Source organism: Lepidochelys kempii, chromosome 18, assembly GCF_965140265.1.
Source record: "Lepidochelys kempii isolate rLepKem1 chromosome 18, rLepKem1.hap2, whole genome shotgun sequence".
Taxonomy (NCBI): Eukaryota; Metazoa; Chordata; order Testudines; family Cheloniidae; genus Lepidochelys; species Lepidochelys kempii.
Genome location: NC_133273.1, coordinates 8,906,431 through 8,920,511, shown reverse-complemented (window position 1 = coordinate 8,920,511; position 14,081 = coordinate 8,906,431). Strand labels below are relative to the sequence as shown.

General features: G+C 49.5%; 1 protein-coding gene across 3 annotated transcripts in view; it reads right to left on the bottom strand.

Annotated features, from left to right (window-relative positions):
• IGSF21 (immunoglobin superfamily member 21) overlaps positions 1-14,081 on the bottom strand; it is a 264,828-nt gene that overhangs the window by 124,787 nt on the left and 125,960 nt on the right. Inside the window, exon 3 of one of the 3 annotated variants that reach the window (XM_073316766.1) lies at positions 1,958-2,090. The exons of the other annotated variants lie outside the window; for them this stretch is intronic. Coding sequence (XP_073172867.1) covers positions 1,958-2,026 — 69 coding nt within the window. The 5' untranslated portion in view covers positions 2,027-2,090. The remainder of the gene's footprint in view (positions 1-1,957; positions 2,091-14,081) is intronic. 3 annotated transcript variants of the gene reach the window in all.

The window sequence follows — 14,081 nt, the reverse complement described above, 5'->3', positions numbered from 1 at the left end:
GCTCCAATCAGGATCTTGCATTTTCTCTGAGCACCACTGGGCTTGGCTGTCCCTCGGCAGGGTCTGGCTATGCCTATAGGCTTTGCTGGCTCCTTCCTGGACTTCCAAATGCCACTCACTACTGGCACCAAAAGGAAACATTGCTCACAGTAGACATGCAGATCCATGATGCTTCCTCTCCATTCTCACAAGAGGAATTAAATAGTTAACACTGGTACCATTTGAATGATCATCGCTGGGCACTGAAGCTAACCAACCCTTCCGTGAGATGAACAGCTGAGTTCATACCTCTCCGAGCGACTGTCCCAGGCTCCCTGCAGACTCAATCCTGCATCTGTTACATGCTCCATTCACATTTTTGAGGTTCTGACTGCAACCAGAGCAGCTACAAACTTAATTTGTTTTTAAATGGAAGCTGAGATTCTGGCGAACAAAGCAGCAGCTTGAAATAGCCTAGCTGGTACAGCCTTATGGCACGGACGAGCTGCTTCTGAGCCATACTCCAGACCCAACAGATGTCAGAGCTGAGTGACTTTGTAGCCTGTCTGATCTGGTGCTTCTGAAAGGCAGAGCTGTGAAAATAACCACACTTTTGATTCACTTGCAAAATATAAAGGGAAGGGTAAACCCCTTTGAAATCCCTCCTGGCCCGGGGAAAGCTCCTCTCACCTGTAAAGGGTTAAGAAGTTAAGGTAACCTCGCTGGCACCTGACCAAAATGACCAATGAGGAGACAAGATACTTTCAAAAGCTGGGAGGAGGGAAAAAAACAGAGACAGGGTCTCTGTCGGTCTATATGCTGTTTCTGCCAGGGATAGACCAGGAATGGAGTCTTAGAACTTTTAGTAAGTAATCTAGCTAGGTACGTGTTAGATTATGATTTCTTTAAATGGCTGAGAAAAGAATTGTGCTGAATAGAATAACTATTTCTGTCCGTGTATCATTTTTGTAACGTAAGGTTTTGCCTAGAGGGATTCTCTATGTTTTGAATCTAATTACCCTGTAAGGTATCTACCATCCTGATTTTACAGAGGTGATTTCTTTCCTTCTATTTACTTCTATTTCTATTAAAAGTCTTCTTGTAAGAAAACTGAATGCTTTTTCATTGTTCTCAGATCCAAGGGTTTGGGTCTGTGGTCACCTATGCAAATTGGTGAGGCTTTTTATCCAACATTTCCCAAAAAAGGGGGGTGCAAGTGTTGGGAGGATTGTTCATTGTTCTTAAGATCCAAGGGTCTGGGTCTGTGGTCACCTAGACAAATTGGTGAGGCTTTTTACCAAACCTTGTCCAGGAAGTGGGGTGCAAGGTTTTGGGAAGTATTTTGGGGGGAAAGACGTTTCCAAACAGCTCTTCCCCAGTAACCAGTATTTGTTTGGTGGTGGTAGCGGCCAATCCAAGGACAAAGGGTGGAATATTTTGTACCTTGGGGAAGTTTTGACCTAAGCTGGTAAAGATAAGCTTAGGAGGTTTTTCATGCAGGTCCCCACATCTGTACTCTAGCGTTCAGAGTGGGGAAGGAACCTTGACAGAACCTTTTTTTAAAAAATTGTTAAAAATATATTTATATTTTTTAATTAAAAATTGGTTTGGGTTGACACAATGATTTTTTTTTAATTTTGGGCGGGGAGCGGCAACCAAAACATTTTTTAGAATTTAGTTTTAAGGCAGACTGAATGTTTTGTTTCAATTTCAATTTTCAAATAGAAAAAATCAAACGCTTTACTTCCAAAAAGTCAAAATGGATCAATTTGATTTTTTTAAAAAGTTCTTTTGGGAGTTGTTGGGGTTTTTTTGGGTTTTTTTTTTTTGGACTGAAACATTTCAACGAAATTGATACATATTTGCAAATTTCCGTCGACCTGAATCTGCATTTTTAGATGAACCAAAGTTTCGGATGAAACATTTTGCTGAGCACTCCTGAAGTTACATGTTCCCCTTGACCTCCCGATTCTCTCACTTTTCTGGGAGGACATTTCCACTTCTCCTTGGTCCTCGTAGACCCAGGAGTGAATTTCCAGTTGCACATCTTGGCAGGGGGTGAGATGAGGAGTGTGGGTGGGGGGATTCGGGTCGTTCTTCTGTAGATCTCCCTGTTAATAAAATAACTGGATGTAGTAAAAGTCACACCCAAAGGAGCCACCTGATACATCTTCATATATCCCTGATTAATATCACCAAGCTCTTATGATTCAAAGAGCCAAATGCTCCCCAATGTCCAATGAAGTCAGTGGCGTGGCTCTGGTATAACTCGGCAGAAAAGTCTTTGCTACAAGGTTTATATAACTCTCACCAGACCAGGACCAGCTCCAGCTGTCCCAGCAGGAACCTAGGAAGATACAGTACAACTAGGGGAACAGCCTCCTCTTGAAACCTAGGTGGGCCCCCCAAAGGAGAGTAGGTGAGAGAGAGCGGGGACCTCAGGGTGAACATTCGGCCCTGGTGGAAGTGGGTGCAGCTCAGATGAGTCAATGGAGCAGTGCAGTGGGACGGATGAGTTGGACCCCAGATCCGGCCAGGGCGAGACAGCTGGGACAGCAAATGTCACAACTAAAGTTGTATTTACTACTCCAACCTCAGAAACTCCAGGCCACCAGCCAGTCCCCACCGGTGGCTCGAGCATCCTGGAGAAGGGTTTGCTGGAACAGCAAGTGGCCTGACGGACAACACGGCAGGGCTGGGAATGGAGCTGAGATGTTCGTGGGCATCCTGAGCGGTCTCTGTGATACTCAGGACTGGAAAAGCAATTTGCAGCACAGCCTGCCCCAGCTGAGCCAATGGCAGAGCTCCTGCTGAGTGCCCTGATCAGCACTCTGCCAGCATTGCAGAGGGGCCGACAGAGCTGGGGAGTGCGCCCTGCTCTGTCTAAAGACTGCCAGCAGGCCCGGCCTCCTCTCCCCACCATGCAGGGCAAGCAGGGGGAGCTACGGGGGGGCAGGGCTGCAACACAGCATGGAGCTTGGTTAAACATCAGGCAGTTGAGGGGCTGGTCTTCCTCCCACTGAAGACAGGGATCATGTTCCCATTGACTGAAATGGGAGCCGGACTGGATGCCCAGTTGGGCATGGGATGAAGATACCGGGGCCTATATTTGATGCTAGGATTAGGGGAATAGTGGAGCCCCTCCTTGAACAAGAACAGCCGGGCTTTAGGAAAGGACAAGGAACCACAGACACCAGTGTTGATCATTTGATGAGGGTTAGAGAAACGGCCGGAGCACGACCAGGACAGCTTCGAGCTAGGACAGCATCCGATCGGGTGGACAGAAGGATGCTTGCCCCAGTGATGAAGAAATATGGAGGATCTGAGGATTTAATAACCCCAGTGTATGCACTATATAGAACATGTAAAACAGTGATCCAACCACACTTTGGAACGACAAGCCTCCTTGCAGTGAAAGTTGGATTGCATCGAGGGCTGGCCCTCAGTCCATTGCTGTTTATCATGTTGATGAACTGCGTCCCTATGGGAAAAGAAGAGAGGCTGCTACATGCAGATGACACAGCAATCAGGGCATCCTCAAAGGAAGGCCTAGACACAACAGCAAAGCAGTGGTATGACCAGCTGTCAAGGTTCCTTCCCCACTCTGAACTCTAGGGTACATGAAAACCTCCTAAGCTTACCTCCTGCATGAAAACCTCCTAAGCTTACTTTTACCAGCTTAGGTTAAAACTTCCCCAAGGTACAAACTATTTTATCCTTTGCCCTTGGACTTCCATTGCCACCATCAAACGTTTATCTGGGTTTATTTTTTATTAGGAAAGCGTTGTTTGGAAATGTCTTTCCCCCCAAAATCCTCCCAACCCTTGCACCCCACTTCCTGGGGAAGGTTTGGTAAAAATCCTCACCAATTTGCATAGGTGACCACAGACCCAAACCCTTGGATCTTAAGAACAATGAAAAAACATTCAGTTTCTGAAAAGGAGAATTTTAATAGAAGTAAAAAGAATCACCTCTGTAAAATCAGGATGGTAAATACCTTACAGAGTAATTAGATTCAAAACATAGAGAATCCCTCTAGGCAAAACCTTAAGTTACAAAAAGACACAAAGACAGGAATATCCATTCCTTTCAGCACAGCTTAATTTCTCAGCCATTTAAAGAAATCATAATCTAACGCATATCCAGCTAGATTACTTACTAAATGCTAAGACTCCATTCCTGTTCTGTCCCCGGCAAAAGCACCACACAGACAGACACAGACCCTTTGTTTTTCTCCCTCCTCCCAGCTTTTGAAAGTATCTTGTCTCCTCATTGGTCATTTTGGTCAGGTGCCAACGAGGTTATCCTAGCTTCTTAACCCTTTACAGGTGAAAGGATTTTTCCTCTGGCCAGGAGGGATTTTAAAGGGATTTACCCTTCCCTTGATATTTATGACACCAGCCAAGCAGGCGCAGGATGAAAATGAAAATGACGACGACAGATCATGTGGGTAAGTCGAGGTGCCACAGGGAAAATGGCCATAGAGATCAATGGAGTGAGATTATAGCAGCCTGACCAGTTCAAGTACTTTGGCAGCTGGGCACAGAAGAAGGCGAGCTTGAACTTGAGATGCAGTCCAGGCTGGGAAGTGCTGGAATAACATCTCGGGGTAGGTGTTTGACAAGCGTAGGCCACCGAGACTGAAAGCCCACCCACACAGAGCAATGGTGTGCCCCGCAGTGCCAGATGGTGCAATAAAGAGATGTCAGGTCCCATGCCTACTGGTCCTCAAGATGAGTTATACGAAGAGAGAGATTTTGAAATGGAAGCATTAGGATAGAAGTCAAAGTCCATGACCTTCCTGGTTCGGACACCTACAGAGGATGAATGAAGGGGACCTGGAGAAGGACATGGCAGGACAGGGAAGTAGGGAAGAGACCCCTAGGAAAGCCAAGGAAGCGGTGGATGGATTGAATCAAAGAAGATGGTGAACAAGCAGACCTTAGTGCCGCCGAGGGCGACCAGACGTCCTGATAAAATCGGGACTGTCCCGATTTTTAGTTTATCGACCTGGGCGCACGATGCTGCCCTCACTCCGAGCTCAACCCCACATGGTCAGACATTGTCCTGGCACCTCAAAGCTGCTTGCGGACCGGGTGGCGGGGTTGCTGAGCCCACCATGGCATACAGGGACCGCGACAGCGGGAAGGCAGCCTGTGACTCCCCCTGTAGCCAAGAGCCCCCTGGTGCCAGCACCTCCCCCGCTTTGCTCCTCAATCCCAAGGGCACTCTTTTCTGGGATTGGGGGAAAGGGATCCCAGCAGTGCCCCAAGAAGGCTGGGAATGGCTCCGTGTCCCCCTTGGCGTGACCTTCCCCGCCATCCCTTCTCGCCTTGAGACATTTTGGAAGGAGCCAGGCAGGATTTGAAGGTCTTATTCTCTTAATGGGCTGTGGCAGACAACCCCCCTGCAGGAACTCAGTTTGTCACAGTCTATCAGGCTGCCGGAAGGAGTGCAGATGGCACGTGCGATGCATCAACCCTCTCTTGTCCTGTCCAATGGCTTCTTTTCACTCACTGGAGTAGGGCTGCCTTGCCCCGACACAGACCAGTTTGACAAGCCCGATGTCAGAGGCAGCTAAAGAGCAGCACCGGTGTCAATGTTGCAGTTTAATTAATCCATGAGCTCTCTGCTTCAGTCCCCACTGCTCTATAGGGCATGCGGAGAGAAGAGGACTCTTCCAGATGTTGGGGGACTGGGGGGGGGCAGTACTGCCAAGGACCCTGGGCTTTTCATATGCAGAAGGAAAGCTGTCCCATAGTGTGCTGGGAGTTTGGCGTAGTTGTACTGAAACAGAGGGGACTGCACTATGGTAAAAACAGAACACGCTTCCCGTTTTATAATATTGTGATGGGTCATTTAAAACTACGTGCAGTGTTTTACTAAGTGTATGGAAAATTGCCTTCAGAATGCACACGCAGAGTAATGTGTATGTCTGCACACACACAGAGAACACAGTACATTCACACACACACACACACACTCAGAGAGAACACAGTACATTCACACACACACACAGAGTACATTCACACACGTGCGCACACACACACACACAGAGAACACAGTACATTCACACACACACACAGAACATTCACACACAGTATATTCACACAGGCACGCACACACACTCACAGAGAACACAGTACATTCACACACACAGAACATTCACACACACACACAGAGTACATTCACACACACGCGCGCACACACACACACAGAGAACACAGTACATTCACACACACACACAGAACATTCACACACAGTATATTCACACAGGCACGCACACACACTCACAGAGAACACAGTACATTCACACACACAACATTCACACACACACAGAGTACATTCACACACACGCGTGCACACACACACACAGAGAACACAGTACATTCACACACACACTCAGAGAGAACACAGTACATTCACACACACACGCACACACACACTCAGAGAACACAGTACATTCGCACACACACAGAGAGAACACAGTACATTCGCGCACACACACACACACACAGAGAACACAGTACATTCACACACACACACAACATTCACACACAGTATATTCACACAGGCACGCACACACACTCACAGAGAACACAGAACATTCACACACACACAGAGTACATTCACACACGCGCGCGCACACACACACAGAGAACACAGTACATTCACACACACGCACACACACACGCAGAGAACACAGTACATTCACACACACACACGCACACTCACAGAGAACACAGAACATTCACACACACACACACACAGAACACAGTACATTCACACACAGTATATTCACACAGGCACGCACACACACTCACAGAGAACACAGTACATTCACACACACAGAACATTCACACACACACAGAGTACATTCACACACACGCGCGCACACACACACACAGAGAACACAGTACATTCACACACACACTCAGAGAGAACACAGTACATTCACACACACACGCACACACACACTCAGAGAGAACACAGTACATTCGCACACACACAGAGAGAACACAGTACATTCACACACAGTATATTCACACAGGCACGCACACACACTCACAGAGAACACAGAACATTCACACACACAGAGCACATTCACAGGCACACACACACAGAGCATAGTACCTTCCTTCACTCATGCATACACATGCAGAGAACAGTACATTCACACACACACACACGCACACACACAGAGAGAGAACACAGTACATTCACACACACACACACACACACAGTATAAGCACACAGAGCAAAGTACAGTCATACACTCAGCACAGAACATTCACACACACACACGCCCCCCCCGCCCCGAGAACACCCCCGCCAAGGCATGGATACAGGCATGGAGCCGTCCATACAGGACAGGTTTCCAGAGCTCCGCACCTTCCTGGTCACACAGGAAGCACATGCATGCAGAGAATGGCACATGTACCCCAGAGACACCACAGAGAACACACTGTGCTTGAAGAACAGGAGGACTTGTGGCACCTTAGAGACTAACCAATCTATTTGAGCATCAGCTTTCGTGAGCTACAGCTCACTTCGTCGGATGCACATTCGGTACACACAGAGTACAACCCAGGTCTATGCGTGTACGTGCGCGCACACACACACACACACACCACACATGCACACCCTTAGTACAAACAACCATCCGTGTTAAAAACCACTGTAGGATTCTCTAGCAATAGACCCAACCCTACAATGTTCTGTTGACGCCGAGGAATCTCCCAGAATTTTGACCAGGGCATTCACACTCCCCACACATAGACCCTGCACACACACACTCAGCCCAGATAGACAGAGGGCACAGGCCCATGGGACACACACACAGAGTGGATGCACGCATGGACACAGTATCCATATACAAGAGTGCACAGCTAAGCATAAAGCACGTGGAGATACAGAGGATGTGCCCCAGGGAGAAATTCACCCAGGGCAGAGGGCTGGCACAGGGGTCTGGGCATCACTTTGGACGCTATTGGGAGGAATGAGGTAGAGCTGGTTGGGAATTTTCTGCCAGAAAGATCTGTTGGCGGTAAGTGCAGGTACCACAAAATCAAACTATTCCACAGGTAAGCCCATTAAAAGAAGATGAAGCAGGACATAAGTGATGCTTTGGGGTAGGGGGGTACTCTCCAACACACAGAAGACACGTGGAAAACTTCTTGGCCCACCCACAGAGGACTGAACCAGGAACCTCCTGAACACGAGGGGCTATAGCTTGGACAAAGTGCCAGGTCTGTACAGCTGGCAGCTGAAACACCTCCTCTCCCCTGTGGATCAGCACAGAGCGGGGACCGCTAACGCACACTCACCCACAAGTTCCACGTGTGAACATCCGAGCATATAGAGCAGGCTACTCTTTACACACAGCCTCAAAACTCACAGTTTTGCACACGAGTTCCCGTGTGCATTTAAAACACAAATGTGTGTGCACGGGGTGGATATCTACGTGGCTGCTTCATGCATCCAAAGCAAGCGTGTGCCACTAGGTTCCACAATGACTTGATTTTGTAGTGGCTAAGAAGGAAAGGAAAGGGAAGCCCCAAATTCTGGGCTCATTGGGAAGCTTTATTAGGCCTAGAGTGATGAGAAATGTTTCCTCTGGTTCTTTGAAATAACATTCAGTCCAAACAGGCTTTCCTGGTACTGGATTCAGTGATTACCCAGCAGCTGTGCTCTCATGCTGAAAGCGAAATGGATTCTAAACAATTGCATGGCAGAGCAGCTGAACTCTAAGGACAGGGTCAGCACAAAACAAATGGGGTTAAACTGGCCTTGAATCGACTTAGCCTGGAAATCAGAAGAAGGTTTCTAACCATCAGAGGCTGGAGATTCTGGAACAGCCCCAGAGGAGGAGTAGAGGCAAAGAACACAACTAGTTTGAAGACGGAGCTTGAATTTACAAATTCAATTGACAAAAGGGATTAGCTGATGGGTTGCCTGTGATAGCCGGGACTGGACAGGATGAAAGGGGGACAGGAGGTCCCTTCCAGTCCTACACTCCTAGGGTTGTTCCCTGAGCCCTGCTCCCACGGAGACACCGAAATAAGGGCTGGCTCACGAGGCGGCAGCATGGTCCAGTGGATATGGCACGGGAGGCATAAGCTGCTAATCTAGGTTTTCAGCCCAGCTCTCCCACTGCCCTTTGGAGTGACTCTGGGCTAGTCGCTCGCTTTTCCCCTGTATGAGCGATTCGAGTCTCCTAGTGCAGCACCTAGCACAATGGGGCCTGTTCTCAGCTGGGCCCTCTAGACACCGCTGGCGTATACATGATCGTTATCTACCCGTCTAGGGCCAGACTCTCAGCACCTAGCAGCTCCCACTGGGACCAGATGTCAGAGCCCCTGGAGTTGTGGAAACCCTGCTAGGACACCACCGCTCAAGAGGGCATCATGCCTGCACCCAGCCAGCTCTGCCCAGGGATGCTTTAACCCTGTGACTTGTTTTTTCCACCTTGACCATTGTTACTATTGTTATTTATCTGTGGCATGGTAGCCCCTAGGAGCCTCAGTCATGGGCCGGGACTTCATTGCACTAGGCGCTGTACAAACCCAGAACCCAAAGCCTGTATTTCTTTAAGGCAAAAAGAGGGCCGGTTGGCAAGCACGGCCCGCAGCAAAGAACTCGTGGCCAAGGAACCGTGCCTGTGATATGACCGCAGCTGAACTCTGCAGCCTGCTGTTGGATTACCAGATTGTCGTCAGAACCCCGGCTGTGCATAAAAACTCATTGCTCCCAGCTGCCTGGATTCCTCTCTATTGATACACGTCTGGAGAGAATTGGTTGGGTTATTTTTTTCCCGCTGGTTTCTCAGTGCTGTGAAAAGTAATTTCTCCATCCCCGTAACTTGCTATGGCATGCCAGTGACCACACTAATAAGGTCTCTTGCAGACTCCTGAGCCAGCCGGGATCCTGAGCCAGCTAACAGCTTGACGGCTTTGTCTCTTTCAAGACTCATTACAGGCTAGCTTGCAGGGATGCCACTAACCTATCTCACGCTCAGCTCCTGCTGCATGCAGCGCTTTGATGAAGCTGCAAAAGGTTCCTGAATGAAAGGAAGGGTTGCCTAATGGTTAGGACTCTGGATTAAGATCAGGAAATCTGTGTTCAATGCTTGGGTCAAACACAGGTGGTGTGTGCGCTCTGGGGCAAATCAGTGGAGTTTGGCTACATGGGGACACTCAGGAAAGTTAATCTGAATTAGCTGAAGGTGTGAATTTAAAAAGGATTAGTTCAGGCACATTAAACCACATGTGGATGCTCTCATTCAGAATTTAGGTGCTCTTAATCTGGTTTAGTTTAATTCACCAAAGTGAATTCAGGGGTTTAATACAGTTCAGCTAATCCACTTTTAATTTGGATTCATGTTCCTGAGTGTGCCCACGTAGAGAAGCACTTCACTACTTCAGTTCAGCCACTTCCTTTAGCTCACCAGGCACAGCTAATAAACATTCATGAGTGTGAGGTGCTCAGATACTCTGGTGATGAACGGAGGCCACTCAAGTACCCGGAGAGATGAACACATGCCCACCAAAACCTGGGCTGGCTAAGGTGCAGTGGGCAACACAGGGACCAGATCGAAGAAGAGGGACGTTATCGTGTTTGGGCAGCTGGTCCTAGGGCCTTTCTACGCACAACAAAAAAAATCCCCATCCAGTTTCACCCACCTGTGCATCGCTCATTGCACCCTGGAATGAGAAGGATTCTCCAGATCCAGCCATGGCTCAGTGGCTATATATATTTATTCGCCCAAAGCTCAGAGGGAAAAGAATAGGCATTTTCAGGGGGCCTGAATGGGAGGCACAGCTCCTATTGGCTGGAGACAGACCAGCAGGGGGAGCTGCAGGTCAGCCTGAGATGAAGAGATGGAGTGATGCATGATTCTAGGGTGAGGGGCAGGAGATCCAAATGCAGTGGCCCTAACAAGGGGCCAGAAGACTGAATGTGGACCCGTAGGGATTAAGGTGCATGGACATGTAGGGAAGCTTGCCCTGTGCCCGCTATTCCTAAACTCTGCATTGGCAGCATCCTCACTCACTTTCACTTAGATGAGAAACCCGTCACAAGGAGATCACAGCATGGAAAATAACCCCCTCCCGCCCCACTGGCTGCTGGAAGATGAGCTGGCCCTTGGGATCACAATGGAAAGCAAGATGCTTCCTGCCACTCAGCTCTGGCAGAACAAACACTGCATCAGCGGACTCCAAGCCCTGGAAGTTTGTCTTGTGACTGCAGCTCCGTTTCTCATCTCTACGGGCCTGGCAAAGACACGCTGTTTTTCCCTGCACGCCCCTGAGAGAGAACAGCGAAGAAGAGGGTACTGGGGTGACTTTGTGCAAGGCTGAAAGGAGGGAGTACAGCAGAGGAGGAGCGCGTGTAGCTGGCACGGTCTCTCTTCCCCATGCCACAGGGAGCTGTCGCTGCCTGTAGGGGGCAGTAGCTTTGGCAGGGTTGCTAGGAAAGGGAAGAGCTGTCAAGTGTGCGATTTCCCCTGGCCATCCGTTACCAGGAAGGATATTCATGCCACCGCTAATGGAACGATATCCCCTTGCTTTTGGGGATGACGCATATCCAAGTTACAGGCCACTCGTGGCAATTGAAGATCCAACTAGATTTCTGCCAGAGCTAAGGCGGTAACTCCAGTGTCCTGGCCCCATTCCTCATGGGGTGAATCATCCCTGTCTAAGGTCCCCCCGCAGTGGGTCACTGTCAGACTCACCGTATGTGGGTGAGGCTCTGCTGAAGCCGATGGAGGTTCACCCAGGTGCATGTGGTCTGCAGCGAGGCTGGCGTTCACCTTCACTTCCCGCCCTACACTACTGTTCTGTGCACTGCTGGGTTCCACCCCTTTCTGTGTCCTGCAGGGATTGATGAAATGTGCGAGGGTGGACCCCACTGTGGTTCAGGTTTATACATGATCCACCCCCTTGACTCTTCCTAACTTGAGCCATCCCTCAGTTTAGAGCCAAATCTCCCTCCCTTCCCCAACAACTTATTCTTATCTCACTTCTGTCATAATAAACTACTTGCACCCAGAGCTGCAGAACCACAGGAGGATCTCAGAGCCCTTAGCAAGCATTCAGTAATGCAGCCCCACAGCAGCCTCTGGTAAGCAGAGAGGATTCCCATTTTTACGGATGGGGAAACTGAGGCACAAAGATAGTAAGGCGACATTTTGTAACCTGTCAGTTAATTTTGGGACCCTCAATAGTGGATGCCCAACTGGAAGCTGAGGCTGATTTTCAGAGGTGCTGAACATCCTCATCTCCAAATGATGGTCAATCTCAGCTATGACAGTCAGACCCCCGGGGGGCTCCACTTTGACAGCCAAGGAGCTGAGACACCCACAATGAGCTGGAAGCATTCGCAAAATCGTGCCCTAAGGTTACACAGAGAGTCTATGATAACCTCAGGAATAGAGCCGAGGCATCCTGCTCTGCCCACTGGACAATGCTCCCTCCATAAAGAGGCATTCCTGGCACGGAGAACATAACCACATTGCCGTGAGGCATGTAACAGCACAGTTAACTCCATATTACAGGTAGGGAAACCAGCAGAAGGAGTTGACTCATCTGCTGGCATCTGCTGAATCTGGGAGGGAGCTGTGCATAAAACCCAGGAGTCCCGATTGCCAGTTCCCTTGCTCTAACCACAAGCTTAGAACCTGTCTCCTTAACAAATTAATGCTACATAACCTGTGGCAGTAACTGACTAGCTTTCCTTATTCTGGGTGTTCAGTAGTGCATATTCTGGATTTCTTCCCCCATTCAGGCTCTGGCAGAGTGGGACAACATATCCGATCCTATGGCGATGAGCACCGTCTAAACACCGCTGAATGCGGACGCTGGAGAAAGCTGCGCCACATCCTCATGGACTGCAATTTCTTCCAAACGCTGCTTTATTCCCACTTGACAAGGTGCTTGTCTGCAATAAGCAAAATATTCAAAAGCGCCAAAGATGTCAGCAGCCTCCTGCAGAGACGCTGCTGCTGCAAAGAAGCAGTTCCCTGCAGGCCAATCAGTGCTGGATGGGTCCTGTATTAAAGGGGGCTGATAGCCCCCTCTTGGGAGGGAGGATGGGGCACGGCTGTTGGTAGGTCTCAGATTTCATGCCTGCATTGGAGACAAAGAGACAAGGACGGTGAAGGCCTACTTCCCCATCTACCAGGGAAGCGCAGGTACATAACCCAATAGACTGTCCCCACTGCACTGATCAACACAGCTTCACAGAGGCCAGGCCAGGTAAAAATGGAGCTTGCTTTGCTGCAGGGGAAATTTGCAGACACTAAGATGCCCGATGCTAGCAAATGAGTCCCAGTGGCATGGCCGTCATCTACGCTGGATGAAGTGACCGCAGGCCCAGCCAGATAGTTCATTTCTCCAATAGGTCTATTGCACCAGGATGGCATCTCTGCTGCACCCCCACAGGCCCCGTTAACATGCTCCATGCTCCTCCTGTGAGTGTGAGCCAGCAGGAAACGGGCTCCAGGAAACAAAAACCTTGAGCGCATCCACTGCAGCTGGGAGCCGAATGCTGCCAGCAATGTCCAATGTGCCAGGCGTGCTTAGGAAGCGGGCGCGATCCTGTGCACTGGAGGGGCCCAACGAATGGCACAGCCACCCGCTCACACAGGAAACGGCCCCTCTGAACATGCTCAGGGCGACAGGTGCACTCAAAAGCACGTCCCCTGCAACAGATGTTGCTCGCCCCCATACAGCTGTGCCGACGTGTGCGCTCTCTCTCACCCCCCCCCCCATCTAGTTACTTATGAGCCACACCGTGCCATCGACTTCTAAGCCAAACTCTCCTCTCAGACCAGCAGGGGAGGGGACTTCGGCTTAAATGGCCCCTTCATGCCTGCCAAGTGTTTTGAAGGTGCAACACGCTCTTGTGTATTGCCGCATATCATTTTGAACCAGAGAAAGGCCCTTCCCTGGAGCTGCATGGGCTCCCACTCTCTCCCCCACGGTTCGTGTTGTTCACGCACTTTGCTCGGTTCAGCGTGGTGGTTTTACTTTTCAGAGGAAGGTTTGTTTTGCATCGTTCCCTTTTAAAGCCTGGGTAACGGCTGCTCAGCCCGAAGGCAA